Source organism: Ovis aries, chromosome 7, assembly GCF_016772045.2.
Source record: "Ovis aries strain OAR_USU_Benz2616 breed Rambouillet chromosome 7, ARS-UI_Ramb_v3.0, whole genome shotgun sequence".
In the NCBI taxonomy this organism is placed as follows: domain Eukaryota; kingdom Metazoa; phylum Chordata; class Mammalia; order Artiodactyla; family Bovidae; genus Ovis; species Ovis aries.
Window position 1 is genome coordinate 25232020 of NC_056060.1, and position 17507 is coordinate 25249526.

Genomic DNA, 17507 nt, shown 5'->3' on the forward strand with positions numbered 1-17507 from the left:
TGTGTGTTGCCTGCACAGTTCACAACATATTTATCAATATTCAATCCAACACTCCATCCTTCTCTGGCTTCTTTCCTCACTTCTGCTTCATTTCGCTATACACAACTGAGTGGTACTGGCTCTCTCTTTCTTTGCTAATGACTCATACCTGAACATCTGCTGTCCCAGCATGGGTGGCTCTGCGTATTCCAGTGTTCTTGTGTTTGCTCATTCATATCCTTATGTGCTTAATTCTCATTTCTCCCTAACATTATTTATAACTTTCTTTGTGACGTGGACCCGTTGATGCCCTGTCCTGTATCCTCATTCCAGTCATAAATTACATATTTCATTCCTTGAGTTCTACATCTAGGAGTTCAGTTAAAATGCAGACAATAATCACATCATGATATTGATGTATTCTGTAGTGAAATCAATCTCAAACCCTGTAATCTCTAACCTACTCAACAATAATCTGGATCTTAAAGATCTTTGTGGAATGAGGATTAATCAGAGCTCATGAATTGTCTTTGGATAGACCTGTAGCTAATGCCACCTTTTTCTGGTGTATGGGAGAATAACCTCTTTTGACAATCCAAATTGACTTATTTTTATTCTTTATAAATCTCTAGCTATTAGTAGGGGGAGGAGCCTGGTGGGCTGCAGTCCATGGGGTCGCTAAGAGTCAGACACGACTGAGCAAATTCACTTTCACTTTTCACTTTCATGCATTGGAGAAGGAAATGGCAACCCACTCCAGTGTTCTTGCCTGGAGAATCCCAGGGACAGGGGAGACTGGTGGGTTGCCGTCTACGGTGTCACACAGAGTCTGACATGACTGAAGCAATTTAGCAGCAGCAGCAGCTATTAGTACAAGGAAAAAATATTCAGTATGTGTAATAAAATTTTAGTAAAGATACTATAAGTACAAAATGAAATGGTAGAGAAAAATATTTGCAATATATTTGACAGATAAAGTGTTAATATTGAAAATACATAAAAAATTTTTTCTTGAGCAAAATATGAAAAATTAAAAATGGAAAAGAATGTTAACAAGCAAAAAGTAGAGAAAATCCACTGGCCAATGTCATAAGGAAAAAAATGCTCAACTATCACTAGTAAAAGAAGTGGACTGTCTCTTTAAACCCACCAAACTGGAAAAATTTAAAGTAATTTTATTAGCTCCTAAGGGTGAATGGGTACTGATACTAATAGTGGAAACATGATTGTGCATAGCCTTGAGTGAAAGCAACCTAACAATATCTAAATATTAAGCGTACTGATCTTTGATCCAAAAATATCAATACATCAATTCCTAGAAATCTATCTTATAAAAATAAAGGTATAAGTAGTTTAGAATAAGGGCTTCCCTGGTGGCTCAGATGGTAAAGAACCTGCGTGCAATGTGGCAGATCTGGGTTGGATCCCTGGATTGGGAAGATCCCCTGGAGGCGGGCATGGTGACCCACTCCAGTATTCTTGCCTGGAGAATCCCCATGGACAGAGGAGCCTGGCAAGCTACAGTCCATGGCGTCACAAAGAGTCATGTGAATGTGTGTATAAGCCTACAGTTACATGTGCATTAAGATTAATGTGGAAGGATACACATTAGATTATTCATACTGATTATTTAACTAGAGTGTGAGGTAATTGTGGAGAGAAGTGGGGAAAGAATAAAGGTGACAAGAGAGGAAAAGAAATGTACATGTACACCCATGGCTGATCCTGTCAATATATGGCAAAAACCTCTACAATATTGTAAAGTAATTAGCCTCCAATTAAAATAAATACATTAATTTAAGAAAATTAAAAAAATGAAGATGGCATGCAGAGAGACAGCTTGTCTGTTGCGACCATATGTAAAATTATATATGTGTATGTGTACAATCATATGTATAAAAATCATATGCATTAATGTAAATTATATACTCTCTCTATATTATACATATGCACATAAACACATCTAAAGAGATGAATAACTAAAATTTAATGATATGGAACCCTGGACAGTGGAATTTAGGTGACTGATATATATTTATACTTTACTATTTAAAAAATGTTTAAAATGCCATAAATGCTGGAGAGGATGTGGAGAAAAAGGAATGTTCTTGCACTGCTGGTGGGAATTTAAAATGATATAACCACTATGGAAGACAGTATGGAGATTCCTTTAAAAACTAGAAATAAATCCACCATATGACCCAGCAATCCTATTCCTAGGCATATACCCTAAGGAAACCAAATTTGAAAAAGACACATGTATCCCATGTGTAGTAAACAGTGCTGCTCATTGTAGCACTATTTGGAATAGCTAGAACATGGAAGCAACCTAGATCTCCACTGACAGATGAATGGATAAAGAAGTTGTGGTACATACAATGGAATCTTACTCAGCCATAAAAAGGAACTCATTTGAGTCAGTTCTGATGAAGTGGATGAACTTCGAACCTATTATGCAGAGTGAAGTGAGTCAGAAAGAGAAAGATAAATATCGTATTCTAACACATATATACAGAATCTAGAAAAATGGTACTGAAGAATTTATTTACAGGACAGCAGTGGAAAAACAGACATAGAGAATAGGCATATGACATGGGAGAGGGAAGGAGAGGGTGACATGCATGGAAAAAGTAACATGGAAACTTACATTACCATAAGTAAAACAGATAGCCAATGGGAATTTGCTGTATGGCTCAGGAAACTCAAACAGGGGCTCTGTGTCAACCTAGAGGGGTGAGATGGGGCGGGAGGTGGGAAGGAAGTTCAAAAGGGAGAGGACATATTTATACCTATGGCTGATTCATGTTGAGGTTTGACAGAAAACAACAAAATTCTGTAAAGAAATTATCCTTCAATTAAAAAATAAATGTTTAAAATAAACAAGTATTATGTAAATAAGAAAGAAAATTAGGATATTTATTATCAAACATTATTATGTTACAAATGCATTTGAAATAAAATGCTGAATGTAAGCAGCTGTGCAAAGAGCTGAAGCAATTTTCAGCTTTCTTGCCTCCTACCCTCAGGGAAATCATATAATACACTATTATTATATCATATTTTATACAATAAAATAATTATTTTGTCATGTAATACAGTCAGATATCTCTTGCTTGTAGTAGCAGTACACTGTAAACCATGAGACAAGTTTTCTTTAAGAGGCTCAGAGACCCTTTCTATGAATGTCTATCAGGGACACACCTGATCTTTACCTTTACCCTGTAGTCCATGAGCTATAGTTTCTGTGTCAAATACTTGATTCTCCTGCTCTCTCACCACTTACCTCTCCACTGTTTGCATATACTGTTCCCCAGTTGACTCCTGTAACAACTAATCTCTTTCTTGGTCATAGCACATCTCACAGTTTAATTTTTTCTCATCCTAGACTGTCAACTCCATGAGAGACTTACTGACTTATCTGATTCATTTCCTAGATATATACTTGATATATGACAAGTATTCACTAAATGCTTTTAATGAATTAGTGAACAATAAGGAATACAAATGTAATAGCCCTGAAACTAGACTAATTAACACTTTACATGCATGCTAAGTCGTTTCAGTTGTGTCTGGCTCTTTGCGACCCTGTGAACTGTCCCCACCAGGGACAGGCTCCTCTGTCCATGGGATTCTCCAGGCAAGAATACTGGAGTGAGTTGCCATGCCCTCCTCCAGAGGATCTTCCACACTCAGGGATTGAACGCAGGTCCCCCAGTTCTCCTACACTGGCAGGCGGGCTCTTTACTGTTAGTGCCACCTGGTGGAACTAGGTGAACACTTTAACAAACACTTTTACAAACTTTATTTCCCCCCACACATCTTGGGTTATTGTTGTTCAGTTGCTCAGTTGTGTCCAAGTCCTCAACCCCATGGACTGCAGCACTCGCGGCTTCCCTGTCCATCACCGTCTCCCGGAGCTTGCTCAGACTCATGTCCATTGAGTCAGTGATGCCATCCAACCATCTCATCCTTTGTCATACCCTTCTCCCGCCTTCAATCCTTCCCAGCATCAGGGTATTTTCCAATGAGTCAGTTCTTTGCATCAGGTGGCCAAAGTATTGGAGCTTCAGCTGCAGTATCAGTCCTTCCAATGAATATTCAGGGTTGATTTCCTTTCAAATTGAATGGTTTGATCTCCTTGCAGTCCAAGGGACTCTCAAGAGTCTTCTCCAACACCACAGTTCAAAAGAATTAATTCTTTTTCTCTCAGACTTCTTTATGGTCCAACTCTCACTTCCATACATGACAACTAGAAAAATCATAGCCTTGACTAGACGGATCTTTGTTGGTGAAGTAATGTCTCTGCTTTATAATATGCTGTCTAGGTTTGTCATAGCTTTTCTTCCCAGGAGCAAGTGTCTTTTAATTTCATGGCTGCAGTCATCATCTGCAGTGATTTTGGAGCCCCCCAAAATAAAGTCTGTCACTATTTCCATTGTTTCCCCATCTATTTGCCATGAAGTGACGGGACCAAATGCCATGATCTTCTTTTTCTGAATGTTGAGTTTTAAATAATCTGCTGTCTTTCACTTTCACCAAGAGGCTCTTTAGTTCTTTGCTTTCTGCCATAAGGGTGGTATCTGCTTATCTGAGGTTATTGATATTTCTCCCGGCAATCTTAATTCCAGCTTGTGCTTCATCCAGCCTGGCATTTTGCATGATGTACTCTGCACATAAATTATACAAGCAGGGTGACAATATACAGCCTTGACATACTCCTTTCCCAATTTTGAAATTGGAAAACATTTTCAGAGAACAAAATAATTTCCCATATTTCCCCTCCAGAACCAAGAAATCTGAATGAAATGGTGTTTGTGGGTTTTGGGGTCCTGGCTCCTTTGTTTGCATTGGAGACAGCCAGTGCCTTGCCATAGATTCCCCAAGAAACCCAGGAATTGTGGGCGAGTGTTTCTTAGGCTCCAGTTCTCAGAAAACTCACCAGTAGAGCTATCATTATTAGCTATAAAATTTTGTTTTAAAGATACTGAAGAGTGAAAATAGGTCTTTTTTCCTTCTCTTGAATTCAAGACATCCTCTTGCCAAATGCAACCATGGTTAGGTTTCTTATTTATCCTATGAAAAATATTCCTTTTTTTTAAACCATGAGGACAAATTTATAATCTCATCAATAAATGACAACTTATGTACTATGCATCATTTATTCAGTTAATAACAAATATAAGTTGGAGGTATTTCCATATCTGTATATCTAAAATTCTCTCATTTAAGAAATGCTACATCATATTCCATTGCACGAATGTCATACATGTTGAAATATGTCTCAATAAATAGGCATTTGCGTTGTTTATAGAAATGCATTTTTCACATATGTATGATTATATGTGTAGATTGAGTATCTAGGACTGAGTGCAATTGCTGGGATAATGGATATGTGAATTTTAAATTTTCTGAAATTGTTTGCAATGTCCTAAGTAGAAGTTGCACCAGTTTAGACTTTTATCAGTAATTTATGTTTTCCCCTCTTAGATGAAAGAATATTTGATGGCTGTACACCAGAATGCCAAAACCTCCAATACTCTCTTACAGTTTATTATGTATTGCTCTCTTTATGAGTAGAATAAGAATTATAAAGATTTTTCTAGGCATTTTAAAGTTATTACCAGAGCAAATCACTCAAATTTTCCATTCTTCAGCTTCATAATCTGTAGAATGAGGGAGTTGGATAAAGTCTCTGAGTCCTTTCTCCTAAAAATTTTGGGAAAAGTATGAATAGCCATGATGAATAGGTTCAATAATAGGATGAACAATTCTCGAAGTGTTCAGTTCAGTTCAGTCACTCAGTCATGTCCGACTCTGCAACCTCATGGACTGCAGCACTCCAGGCCTCCCTATCTATCACCAACTCCCAGAGTTTACTCAGATTCATGTACATTGAGTTGGTACTAGCTATTTACTTAGGACTTTTTAACCTGGAAGAGTATAAAGATAGCCCAGTTGCCCAAAGATTTCCCCTTTTGTTTTTTGACCATGTTTCTTATTTTTGTATTTCCAGAAATTTCTGCAAGGCATATTTTATATCTTTGTTCCTCAGACTGTAGATCACAGGATTAATGAGTGGAGTTCCCACAGAATAAAACAGAGTCACAAGCTTCTGTATTCCAGCATCATGCTCAGATGTTGGGCTCAGATACATGACCATCACTGAACCATAGAAGAGCGAGACCACAGCCAGATGAGACCCACAGGTGGAGAAAGCTTTCCTTTGTCCAGCTGCTGAAGGGACTTTCAATACAGCTCTCAAGACCAGAGCATAGGACCCCATGATGCAGAGGAAAGGAATAAATAAGAGGAGAGAACTTATGATTGCCCAAAAAGATTCCATTGCTGAGGTTCTAGCACAGGTGAGTGCAAGAAGAGGACCTGGGTCACACAGGAAATGGTCAATAATCCTGGATCCACAGAAGGACATTTGGGAGATGATGATGATGGGGACTGGGAACCAGAGGAAACCAAGTACCCAGCAGCTGATCACAAGATTGGTGCAGAGACGCCCAGTCATGAGAGTGGGGTAGTGTAGAGGCCAGCAGATGGCAAGGTATCGATCAAATGCCATAATAGCCAAGAAAAAGCATTCTGTAGAACCCAAGGAGAAGAAAAAGTAAAACTGGAGAAAGCACCCAGAGAAGGAGATGAGCTTGTTGTCAGAGAGGAAGTTGGCCAACATGTTGGGGACAGTGGAGGTGACATACCAGATCTCTAGGAAGGAGAAGTTGGCGAGCAGGATGTACATGGGGGTGTGGAGTCTCTGATCCCAGCACACAGCACAGATGATAGAACCATTGCCCATGAGGGTCAGGAGGTAGACAGCAGAGAAGAGCACAAAGAGGAGAATCTGCCCCTCCCTGGGGCAAGGGAAGCCCAAGAGGATGAAGCCAGTGATGGTGCTGGAGGTGTTGGGTATGTTGGAGATTTTCATGGGTCTGTGAGCTGTGAAAGGTCATAATTACTGAATATCCCTGGAATAGCAGAGGATATTTTCATTTTCTTTGTCCCAACATGAAACTGAGATTTATATACTTGTCATTAATTAAGTATAATTGAGTGTGTATTTTTAGATACTGGGGATACAGCAATGAACACAAGAGATTAAAACCCATACCTCATGTAGCTTATCCCAGTAGGAGAATGCAATGTGTAATTCTCTTTCTGAACTAAATATATCGAGTTATTGTTCTTCTTGGCAAAAACCTTCTTAAGGGTAGGCTAAAGTTATTGCTATGTCAAACAGTAGTGTCATGGTGATGACTGGGAATGTACATGATCTTGCATTTAGAAGGGTTTTTGTAATTTTCTTATAATGAGTGGAAAACTGCATTTCCTATGTACTCCTTGAGTTGTCACCTAATGCAGCTGCTTGTAGACAGGTACTTCATTGGATCATGTGATTGTGAAGCAGGAAAACATGTCTGACTTTTGATGCCATTTAAAAATTGACATTCGGCTATGTTCCAACCTAACTTGTTGATTCATTCTCTCTAGTATCATTATCTGACAATTTCATAAGTAAATCAACCAACTTTGATGGGGAAAATTTCCTGAAAAAATAGCACAAAGAAAGAGGCCATCTAAACAGAGTTCTTGAATGATAAAATTAATATATCAATAATATGACCATGTTGAAATAGTTCTGTCTATTCACTGTGATAAGAGTGCAGTGCTGTGCTGGGGAACACAGCACTTTGGAACCCATTCTTCTGGGTCAGAATCAATATTACTTGATTCTCAGGTCAAGGGGTACTCATGTGTTCAATAAGAACTCCAATGATCTATCTTAATGTGCATTACCACAGTGCCTTGCTGGCTTCAGCTAGAGTGAGAATGGGAGGGGGAGTAGATGACTGCATTATGAGTTCCAGCTTCTATGTGCTTTTGCTCAGCTTGTAAATTTATCTGTCAGCTCATGCAGCTCAATTTCAAAAAACATACAACCCAATCAAAACATGGGGAGAATACTTAAACAGAAATTTCTCCAAAGAGGAGATGCATATGACCAATCAACACATGAAAAATGCTCAACATTGCTCACTATTACAGAAATGCAAATCAAAACTACAATGAGGTATCTCCTTACACCAGTCAGAATGATCATCATCAAAAAATCTACAAACAATAAATTCTGGAGAAGGTGTGGAGTAAAGGGAACCCCCTTACACTGTTGGTGGGAATGTAAATTGATGCAGTCACTATCAAGAACAGTATGGAAGTTCCTTAAAAACTAAAATTAGAGCTACTGTATGACCCAGCAATCCCTCTCTTGGGCATATACCAGGAGAAAACCATAATTCAAAAAGATACATTGCACCTGAATGTTCACTGTTGCACTATTTACAATAGCCAGGACATGGAAGCAAAATAAATGTCCATTGATGGCTGAATGGATAAAGATGTGGTACAATGGAATATTACTCAGCCATAAAAAGGAACAAAATTGCAGCATTTGCAGACACATGGATGGATCTAGAGACTGTCGCACAGATTGAAGTAAATCAGAAAGAGAAGAACAAATATTATATCAATTTTATGTGAAATCTAGAAAAATGATCCCACTGAACTTATTTGCAAAGCAGAAATAGAGATACAGACATAGAAAACATATGTATGGATACCAAGGAGGGGAAGGTGGAGTTGGGATGAACTGAGAGATTAAGATTGACATATATACATTACTATGTATAAACTAGATAGCTAATAAGAACCTACCGTATAGCACAGGGGATTCTACCCAGTGCTTGGTGTTGACCTAAATGGGAAGGAGATCCAAAAAAGGGTATATGTGTATATGTATAGCTGATTCACTTTGCTGAAGTGTATGTTTTAATAGCACATCTCTCTTTCTACTATCCTTCATACACAGTTCAGCTGTAGTTCTGTTTATTTCTAAAATATGCCTTGAGCCCTGATGCATCTGCTTCTCTCTCTTTCCCCTGCACCCTCCTAGTTCATGTTACCCATATTATTTCTCTAAATTACTGCAAAGATCTCCCAAATGATTTCTCTGCTTCCTGCCTTTGCTTCTATACAATCAATTCTCTATACAGCAGACAGACCGACCTTTTAAAAGTGTAAATAAGATCATGCAATTTCCTTATGCAAAAACATTCCATAACTTAACCTAGAATAAAATCCAAGCCCCCTTTTATGATACATGGGCCCCTGAATGACCTGGCTTTATGGGCCCCTGAATGATCTGACTTCCACCTATTTTACCATTTTCTTCCCTTCTGCCTTTTCCGATCTGTCTTTTCCTATTCCCCCTTCTTCATTTACATGGGCCTTCTTTGTATCCTGGAATACGAAACTTCTTTACTGACTAGGTTCTTTGCTTTAAATGTTCTCTTCACCTGGAAATGTATCTGGAGCCCATTTTTCACTTTCCACCCTAATTATTCTGTTCTTCTGAACACCCTCTGTAAGTATCTCTGTCATTCTTTTGTTCATAAATTCCTATTTATTTTCTTCCTCATACTTATCAAAGTCTGAAATTATTATTATTATTTTTTCTTATTTGTGTATCTTTGCCAGCCAAATGAGGGCAAGAATCTTGTCTGTTGATTTCATTGTTTTATTAAAATTGTGGCACAAAATAGTTTTAATAAACTTTTTAAACTGCTCTCTTTTCAAAATTATTTTTCTGATTATAAAATTTGGTTATTATTGAAACTTTGGAAAATGTATGCATTATAATGAAGAGAATAAAAGCTTCCTTAACAATATCTATACATAGAAGATATTTTGGAAGAAATATATTCCAAGCCTGAAAACAATAGAGTTTTGTTTTCCACAGTGGAGTGGAGTCCTGGTATCCTCACTAACTTCTCTCAGCAGCCAGCCTGGATGATTCCCTATGAGCACAGTCCTTTGCCTTGCTGGCCTGGACAGGCTACTCCATACAGAAGCACAGCTTCCAGAACTGGACTGTCTGAGTCTGAAGCCTGCTTCCACCACATTATAGCCATGGATGCTAGACCAAGTATTAACCTCTCTATGCTTTGGTGTCCTTTTCTGTAAGGTGAAGTGAATACGACTACAGAGGGGATTTTGAAGACTGCAGAAAGAATAGTTTTAAAATGCCTAGTAATATATATAGGGTATATATATATATATATATATATATATATATATATATATCTCCTATTGTTCAAACTTTTTAAAACGCCCCAAAGCAGTGTATTTACCCACTGCTGATGAGTGGCAGGCAATTATGTTATGCTAGAAATAGTACTGAATTTGGATACAAGAGCCCAGGATTTGAATTCCAACACTTAAACATTGCATTATCGTGGCAAATTCTATAAGCCAGTTATTTTTTGACTCTTAGTTTCCCCAAGTGTCAGAGGGAGATGATAACACCTTCCCCAGAGGGTTGTTATGAAAACTATTGAATGGAATAATAAATTGACAAGGTGGAAGCACCTTCTCAATATCTGACATATGGTAAATATTAGATGTTTTGGGTAAAACTGTGGCAGAGTTAACAGGAGACTTTTTTCCCCACAGATGTAGATTCTCCAGCTATATTTTAATATTTTCCTCCTCTAAGAACTGAATTACCTTCTTCCCTGAAGTAAGAAAGGGATTCTCAACGGAAGCTTCTCAGTTTTTTGCAGACTTTTCTGAGTTAGAAGCAGTTGTCTTTGTAGTAAGCAGCTGGGAGAGAAGGTTTAAAAAGTAGGTTGGACGGGGATCAGCGAATGTATGTGCTTTAGGATCCATGGATTATAAGCACAGCTTGTCCTCCTTGAGCAATCATTTACTGCCTCTGGGAGGATTGTGCCAGGAGACAGGTCTGTGCTGGTTATTCCCTTGTTCACTCCCTATCTCCTCTGGAGATATCTCCTTCATTGTTGCTTTTATTTTCCCCAGTGATGGAGGAAATAATATCTTTTCCTTAGTTTTAGTCTCTTAGAGATGGCTAGAGTTTCAATCGACAGGTTCATCAGTCACTCACCATATCTGTTCAGCAATACCTCTCATATTATCAGGGGAAATTCTGTCAAACAAAACCCAAGCCAAGATGTTCATCTTGCTGGAGATTGTTCTTTGGTCTTCTGATAAGTTGATGTCAACTATGGGTGTTGGGGACAGATGCTTGTCTTGCTATCAGACAGAGGAGATTGGTTTTAGGGAGTAAGGAAGCTGTGCAATCACTCTTCTCCAGACCATCATGGCCTTTTTCTGTAGAAAAGAATCTTTAGAAATCTTGCGTTGAATCTGATAAGCATTTATCATTTAGAATTCAATAGTTCTTATTTCTATTTATTTGCACTGCAAAACAGTTACTTACAGTGTGAAATAAGAAAATTTAATTTTGAATAAATTTTTTTTCCCAAGAATTGACTTTTCTTTTAAAAGTCTGTTTTAGAACTTTGAGGTTTTCACCAATTTGCTAACACAAAAAGGCTCATTTGATTTTAAAAATGATCAATATCTAAACTTGATTGGATCACAGGCCAGAAAAAAATATCTCTCTTCACCTTTTGCTGTGAAAGATATGAGCAGTATAATTTGGGAAATTACATAATAAGGTCTTTATATTGCATAATGGTATTATAGCAGTATAGATTTCTTAACTTTGATAAATATGCCAGCTTATGTGAGAAAATATTTTTTATTTCTAGAAAATACATACTAAATCCTTTAGGTAAGTTGTCTTCAGCTTACAGTTAATAGGCATATATATATATAGAGAAAGACAGTCAGACATATGGACAGAGAGGGTAATAGATGTAAAAGGACACAGAGAGACTGTAAGAAATTGTGGTAAAATTTTAATAATTTGAAATCCAGATTATGGGTTATAATTATAATCCAGATTATTATCCAGAATATGGATATTTTGTACTTTACTATTATTGCAACTTTTCTGCAAAGCTGAAGTTCTGTTTGATAATAAAAAACTATAAAAATAATTAGCTCACTTTTATTTACCAAATGTGCCTTTTTTTTTTCCTGGTTCTCAAGGTCTTATTTGGAAGTAGTAGCTTCCCTGGTGGCTCAGAGGTTAAAGTGTCTGCTTGCAATGTGGGAGACCCTGGTTCCATCCCTGGGTCAGGAAGATCTCCTGGAGAAGGAAATGGCAACTCACTCCAGTATTCTTTTTTTTTTTTCGCTCCAGTATTCTTGCATGGAGAATCTCATGGAGGAAGGAGCCTGGTAGGCTACAGTCCATGGGGTTGCAAAGAGTCAGACACAACTGAGCTGCTTCACTCACTCAGTCTTTTTAAACATTTGCAAACAAAATACAATTTTTCTTATATTTAGCTGGATCCTAAAGAAGATAACAAAAAGAAGAAAAATTGCAAAAATATAAAGAAGGTTTTAGGGAATTATTTCAGCTGTATTATATTAGCAAGTAAAGGTTATTCTGCTTTTTGTTGCATATCTTTTGTGGCTTATGCCTGACTGAATATATGACTTCCAGAAGTCCACCACTGAACATTTACTATGTATGTACCACTCCTCTGGATTGTGAATGAATACGAAAATTGGAAAAATAGAGAAATGCAAAGAACATTAAAACTTGTCCTCACGCAGCATGGGAATTTAACATGAATATTTCAGAAGAAAAAATATGAAAAAGATGTCACAGATATTTTATATAATTATTAATGTGTTAGAACTTGGAGCTCTAAAGAACATTGAACTTGAGATAGGAAACGAACTACATCTTAGATATAAAGGTCCATTCATGATCTAAAACATATTTCGTATGACTCTATCACTGAAGTAAAATGCAAAGGCTTCTTCAGTTTATACTTTGTGATATTTCTTTAGAATTATTTTCCGTATCTTCTCAAATATGTTTATATGTATATACTTAAGTATGCATATATCCATATTTATAAATAAACAGGGTTGTAAATTGTGATTTGTATTAAATTTTGCAGACCTATTTACTTTATTCTAGAAGTTCATTTGTACTTATGAGAAATATCAATTTAAATAGTAGTGAACTGTAAACTGTGGGCAACTCTGTAGGGACATATTAATTCAGAACTAGAAAGTATGCAATATGATTGATAACAGTCTTCAGTTTGAAATGTTGCTAGCATGATTTCACCTCCCTTTATACATTATCAGCTGATATATCAAAGTTGAGAAACTTCCCCTCTTCTGTGTGGTGCCAGTGAAACTGACTGATGAGAAGCTGGATGAGCTAACAGGCCTTTTCTCTTCTGTCCAATAGTAAAGGCTCACTTTTCAATCTTCAACTCCGGCTCTCATTCCCTCAGCGTACCTAGTGGCTGTCTCTTAATTCTGAGAAAATTAAGAAAATACAGTTTTGAAGTTACAAATATAAGTTTTGTTAGAAAAAATAAGGGACATCATGATTACTGAGGTTTTATATAGATGAGCATCCTTAAGGCGTGCTAGTTCTTTTAAACTGGGAAACTGTGCTAGATTTATCATTATTATTATTTACAAAATAACTTACTGGAGATTCAAAGTATTCTTTATATACTATTACATATCTTCCTTGACCTGAAAGAGGTTTACATCCCAATAAAACCTTTAAAATTGAAAATATGATAAATAAATAAGTGCTGTAAAATTTTTCAACTTTTTAATTGGAGGAAAATTGGTTTACAATGTTGTGTTGGTTTCTGCAGTACAACAACACAAATCAGCCATAATTATACATATATCTTCTCCCTCTTGAGCCTTAAAAATGCATTTATTATACCTAAATTACCAAATATCATAGTTTAGCCTAGTTTACCTTAAATGTTCTCAGAACATGTATTAGCTTACTTTTGGGCAAAAGTCATCTGACATGAAGCTTATTTCATAATAAAATTGCTGAATTTTCATAATAAATATTATTGTTGATTTATTGAGTATTGTACAGAAAATGATAAACAGAAGGCTGCATGGGTACTTTATGGTTTAAGTGTATAGGTTGTTTACCCTCATGATCATGTGACTGACTGGAAACTGTGTCTCAGAGCTGAACCTAGCATCATGAGAGAGTATCATACTACTTATCAACATGTCAGAAAAATGTAAAATTTCAAAGTATGTTTTTTACCAAATGTGTATTACTTTCTCACAACTGTAAAGTTGAAAACTGGTTAAATAGTAAGTTTGGGACTATCTGTACTTTGTATTGAAACATTTGAAAATAAAGCCTACAATTGGAAAAAAAAAAAACAAAACCCGAAAATAGAAAAAAAAAAAAAAAGAGAGAGAGAGAGAGACCTCCAAAACCTCCATATTACTACCCAAACATTGCCATTTCAAATATTTTGAAATGCTTCCCTTTGTATTTTTTTCTAAAGACTAGATTTTAATTTTTCTGCACATGTCATATTGTATTTACAATATGTATTACTATACTATACTTATTCATTAAGTTTTTGTTAACCATTTACCCAAACAATAATAGTTGGATATTATTTCAGCTTTAAAGGCACATGGACAATTTTTCCTGCTTTTAAACAATATATGTAAGTCTGCTATGGCAAATTAATATTGATAATGAATATGAGTTTGGACTCAGAGAGACCTGGTTGAATCCCTGCTTTCCTAGTTACTATTAGACTGTATCACTGGTAAATTGTTACCTATTCTCTCCAGGCCTTAGTTTTCTACTCTGTAAAACATGTAAAATAGTAATGGCTCATATAATGTAATGAGGATTAAAAGAGAGATTGTATACAAAATGCTTAGCTCAGGAGCTCACATATGATAACATTAAGAGATGCCATGGCATAACACTCTGTAGTACGGTTTTTGAAGTCATAGTTGATTTCAACACTCATTAACTGTTTGGGCAACTTGCTTATTCAATCTAGGCTTTAGTTACCTCATCCATAAAATGAAGATATGAATGGTATGCTTGAGGCTGTACATTACTTGAGTGGCTAAAGTGGAAGATCATTTTAGGCATGAAAGGTTGTTGCTGAATGAAAACACGCCGGGATTCTTGGCCTCTGGAGGAGAAGAATTCAATCCAGGGCCATAGACGAGGCTTGATGGCTCAGAGCTATTAAAGTTTTGTAAATCCCGTGACAAACTTTGTTCAAATAAGTGAGGACTGTCACAAAATCCCTGGGGCAAAACTGTCCAGGTTAACTGAGAAGCTGGCTGCATAGGGTCTTCAAAGGCAAATAGAAATTGACTTTCCTCTGCCAAAGGCACAGAATAAAAAGCATCTTTCAAATCAATTACTGAGAAATATTTGGCTTGTTCAGGAATTTCAGACAATAGAGGATGAGGATTAGGCACCACAGGGTGTAAAGGAACTACAGCCTCATTTATTATTCATAAATCTTGAACTAGTCTCCGTTTACCATTTGATTTCTTTATACCTAAAATAGGAGTGTTGCATGGACTGTTACAGGGAATTAATAGTCCTTGCTCCTTTAAATTTTTGATGATGGGTTTTAACCCTTCTTTAACCTCAGGTTTCAGTGGCTACTGCTTCTTATGTGGAAATAAGTGCGGGTCTTTGAGCTTGACAGCTACAGGAATAGCATTTTGTGCTCGACCCACAGATTTTCCATCAGCCCATACTCTAGGATTTACATTTTGTCCAACTAAAGGGAGAGAAAGGGAAGGCTCCATATTCATGAAAACAGAGGCATGGACCTTGCTCAGTATACCCCTCCCCAAAAGGGCTGAGGGAGATTCTGGCAAGATCAGAAACTCGTGTGAAAATAGCCCAGAATCCCGGTTACAAGACATAGAATAACTGAAATAATACCTTTTGGCTTGTCCAGACAGTCCCATTACGGAAGCGGATCAGGAAGAAAGTGGGCCAGGGGCTTCAGTAGCACAGAGTAAGTTGCCCTAGTATCTAAAAGGAAATTGACGGATTGGCCTCCCACAGTTATTAATACCCGGGGTTCCTCAGGTGTAATTAGGAGGGGAGCTTGTGTGGGGACCCCCAGGCACCTTCAGTCCTGATTGTCTTGAGAGTCTGACCCCAGAGACCGACCCCTCTGGGGGCAGTCTCTCTTCCAGTGTGGTCCTTTGCAGACCGGACGTGGAGCCTGGGGCGGCTTAGATGCCTGAGGGCAATCCCGCTAGAGGTGCCCCTACTTTCCACAGTAATAGCAAGCCCATCCCTTTTCACCTGGCTCTCTCTGGGCATTTTTCTCAGGCTGTTTAAGAACGTTTTTTATAGCCATTGTGAAGGCTTCCGCCTTTTCCTTCGTTTTTTTTTTTTCTGCCTTTCTTTCTTTTCCTCATATTCCCTACCATAATAGACTGTATTATGTACAGTTGTAACAGAGTATCTAAAGACTGATTTGGTCCATACGCCCATTTTAATAGCTTATGGCGGATATCTGGAGCAAATTGAGTGAGAAATCGATCCTTTAAGATCACTTTTCCCTTGGTTTCTTTAGAACTTGTCTAATTGTAAAACAGTATTATACTTAAGAGACCCTCCAACTGGCCACCGTTCACTGTCTTCCAGTGGGTACCGCGGCCATGCAGTATCACATAGGAAAACCAGGTGCAGTATCACATAGGAAAACCAGGTGTGTCTTCTTTAAGCCCTGGGGATCAAATCTATCCCAGTTTTCCAGGATACAGTTCAAAGGAGTGAGGCTGGAATTTTTAGTGCCCATCTGTAAGAGAGAAAAAAAGAGAGAGCACCATCTTTCTACCAGAGGTGCCCCTCCCTGCTCTAGATAGAGATGTAGACAGACTTTACACCAAAAGCTTTTCCTTCCTGGTCAGACTTAGTCTGTCCCTTACCGACGCAGGTGTCATACTCGTCCCTCCCAGTTCTACCACTGAGACGGGGTGGGGACACACCAGTGGTAGACCCGATGGGATCCCTGACTGACGTCCAGCTCCTCACCATTAAAACCTTGCTTGCCTCTGATGCCACCTGGGGTGCAATCAGAGTAACCTTCTGGAATGCCTCCCAAGCTAAGACCACTGGGGAAACATCTGTCACCTGAGTGCCTGTGCACAACCCTGAGTATATTCCTGACCACCATAAGACCGATACGAACATAAAACTGAGATGTTCCTTCCAAGCATCACCACACCCGTGTAAGAGTCTCCTCTGGTCCATTAACAGCCAGTGTTACCAAAGGAAAAAAACCCATTGCAGTTCCAATCTGAGTAACCTTTAACCTCAGAGATGCTCTTGGAGCTAGTGTTATGCCCAAGTCACAAAACCTCCCAATGACCACCCAGGAGCCGATGTCCGATGCAAAAGCAAGAGAGTCTTTATTACCAAGCTCGAGCTGGGGCTCTTACCGTTACCGACGCAGCGGCTATGGGGAGGAGCCCCGAGTTTTGGGTTACACTGGTTATATAGGGTATATTCGTGTAAAAGGGGTTTCCAGGCTGGAGGACGTCTGATTGGTCACCCTCTTTCGAAGGGTTGTTTGTTGATTTTTGATTGGTTCTTATTACCTAGGCAAACCACAAATTCCTGAACGTAAGGTCAGGAGATTTTGGTCAGAGGTCTGATTGGCTCATGGGTGGTGGGGTGAGGTCAGGGGATTTTCGAAGTCTCTTTCCTGGAACTTTACAAAATGGAA

At 38.0% G+C, this 17507-nt stretch overlaps 1 protein-coding gene across 1 annotated transcript; it reads right to left on the bottom strand.

The window, feature by feature from the left end:
* Positions 1-5974: 5974 nt before the first annotated feature.
* Positions 5975-6928, bottom strand: LOC101119568 (olfactory receptor 11G2-like). The gene has a single exon (XM_042253107.1). It carries the CDS (start codon positions 6914-6916, stop codon positions 5975-5977), a length of 942 nt encoding a protein of 313 aa, XP_042109041.1. The 5' UTR covers positions 6917-6928.
* Positions 6929-17507: the final 10579 nt, after the last annotated feature.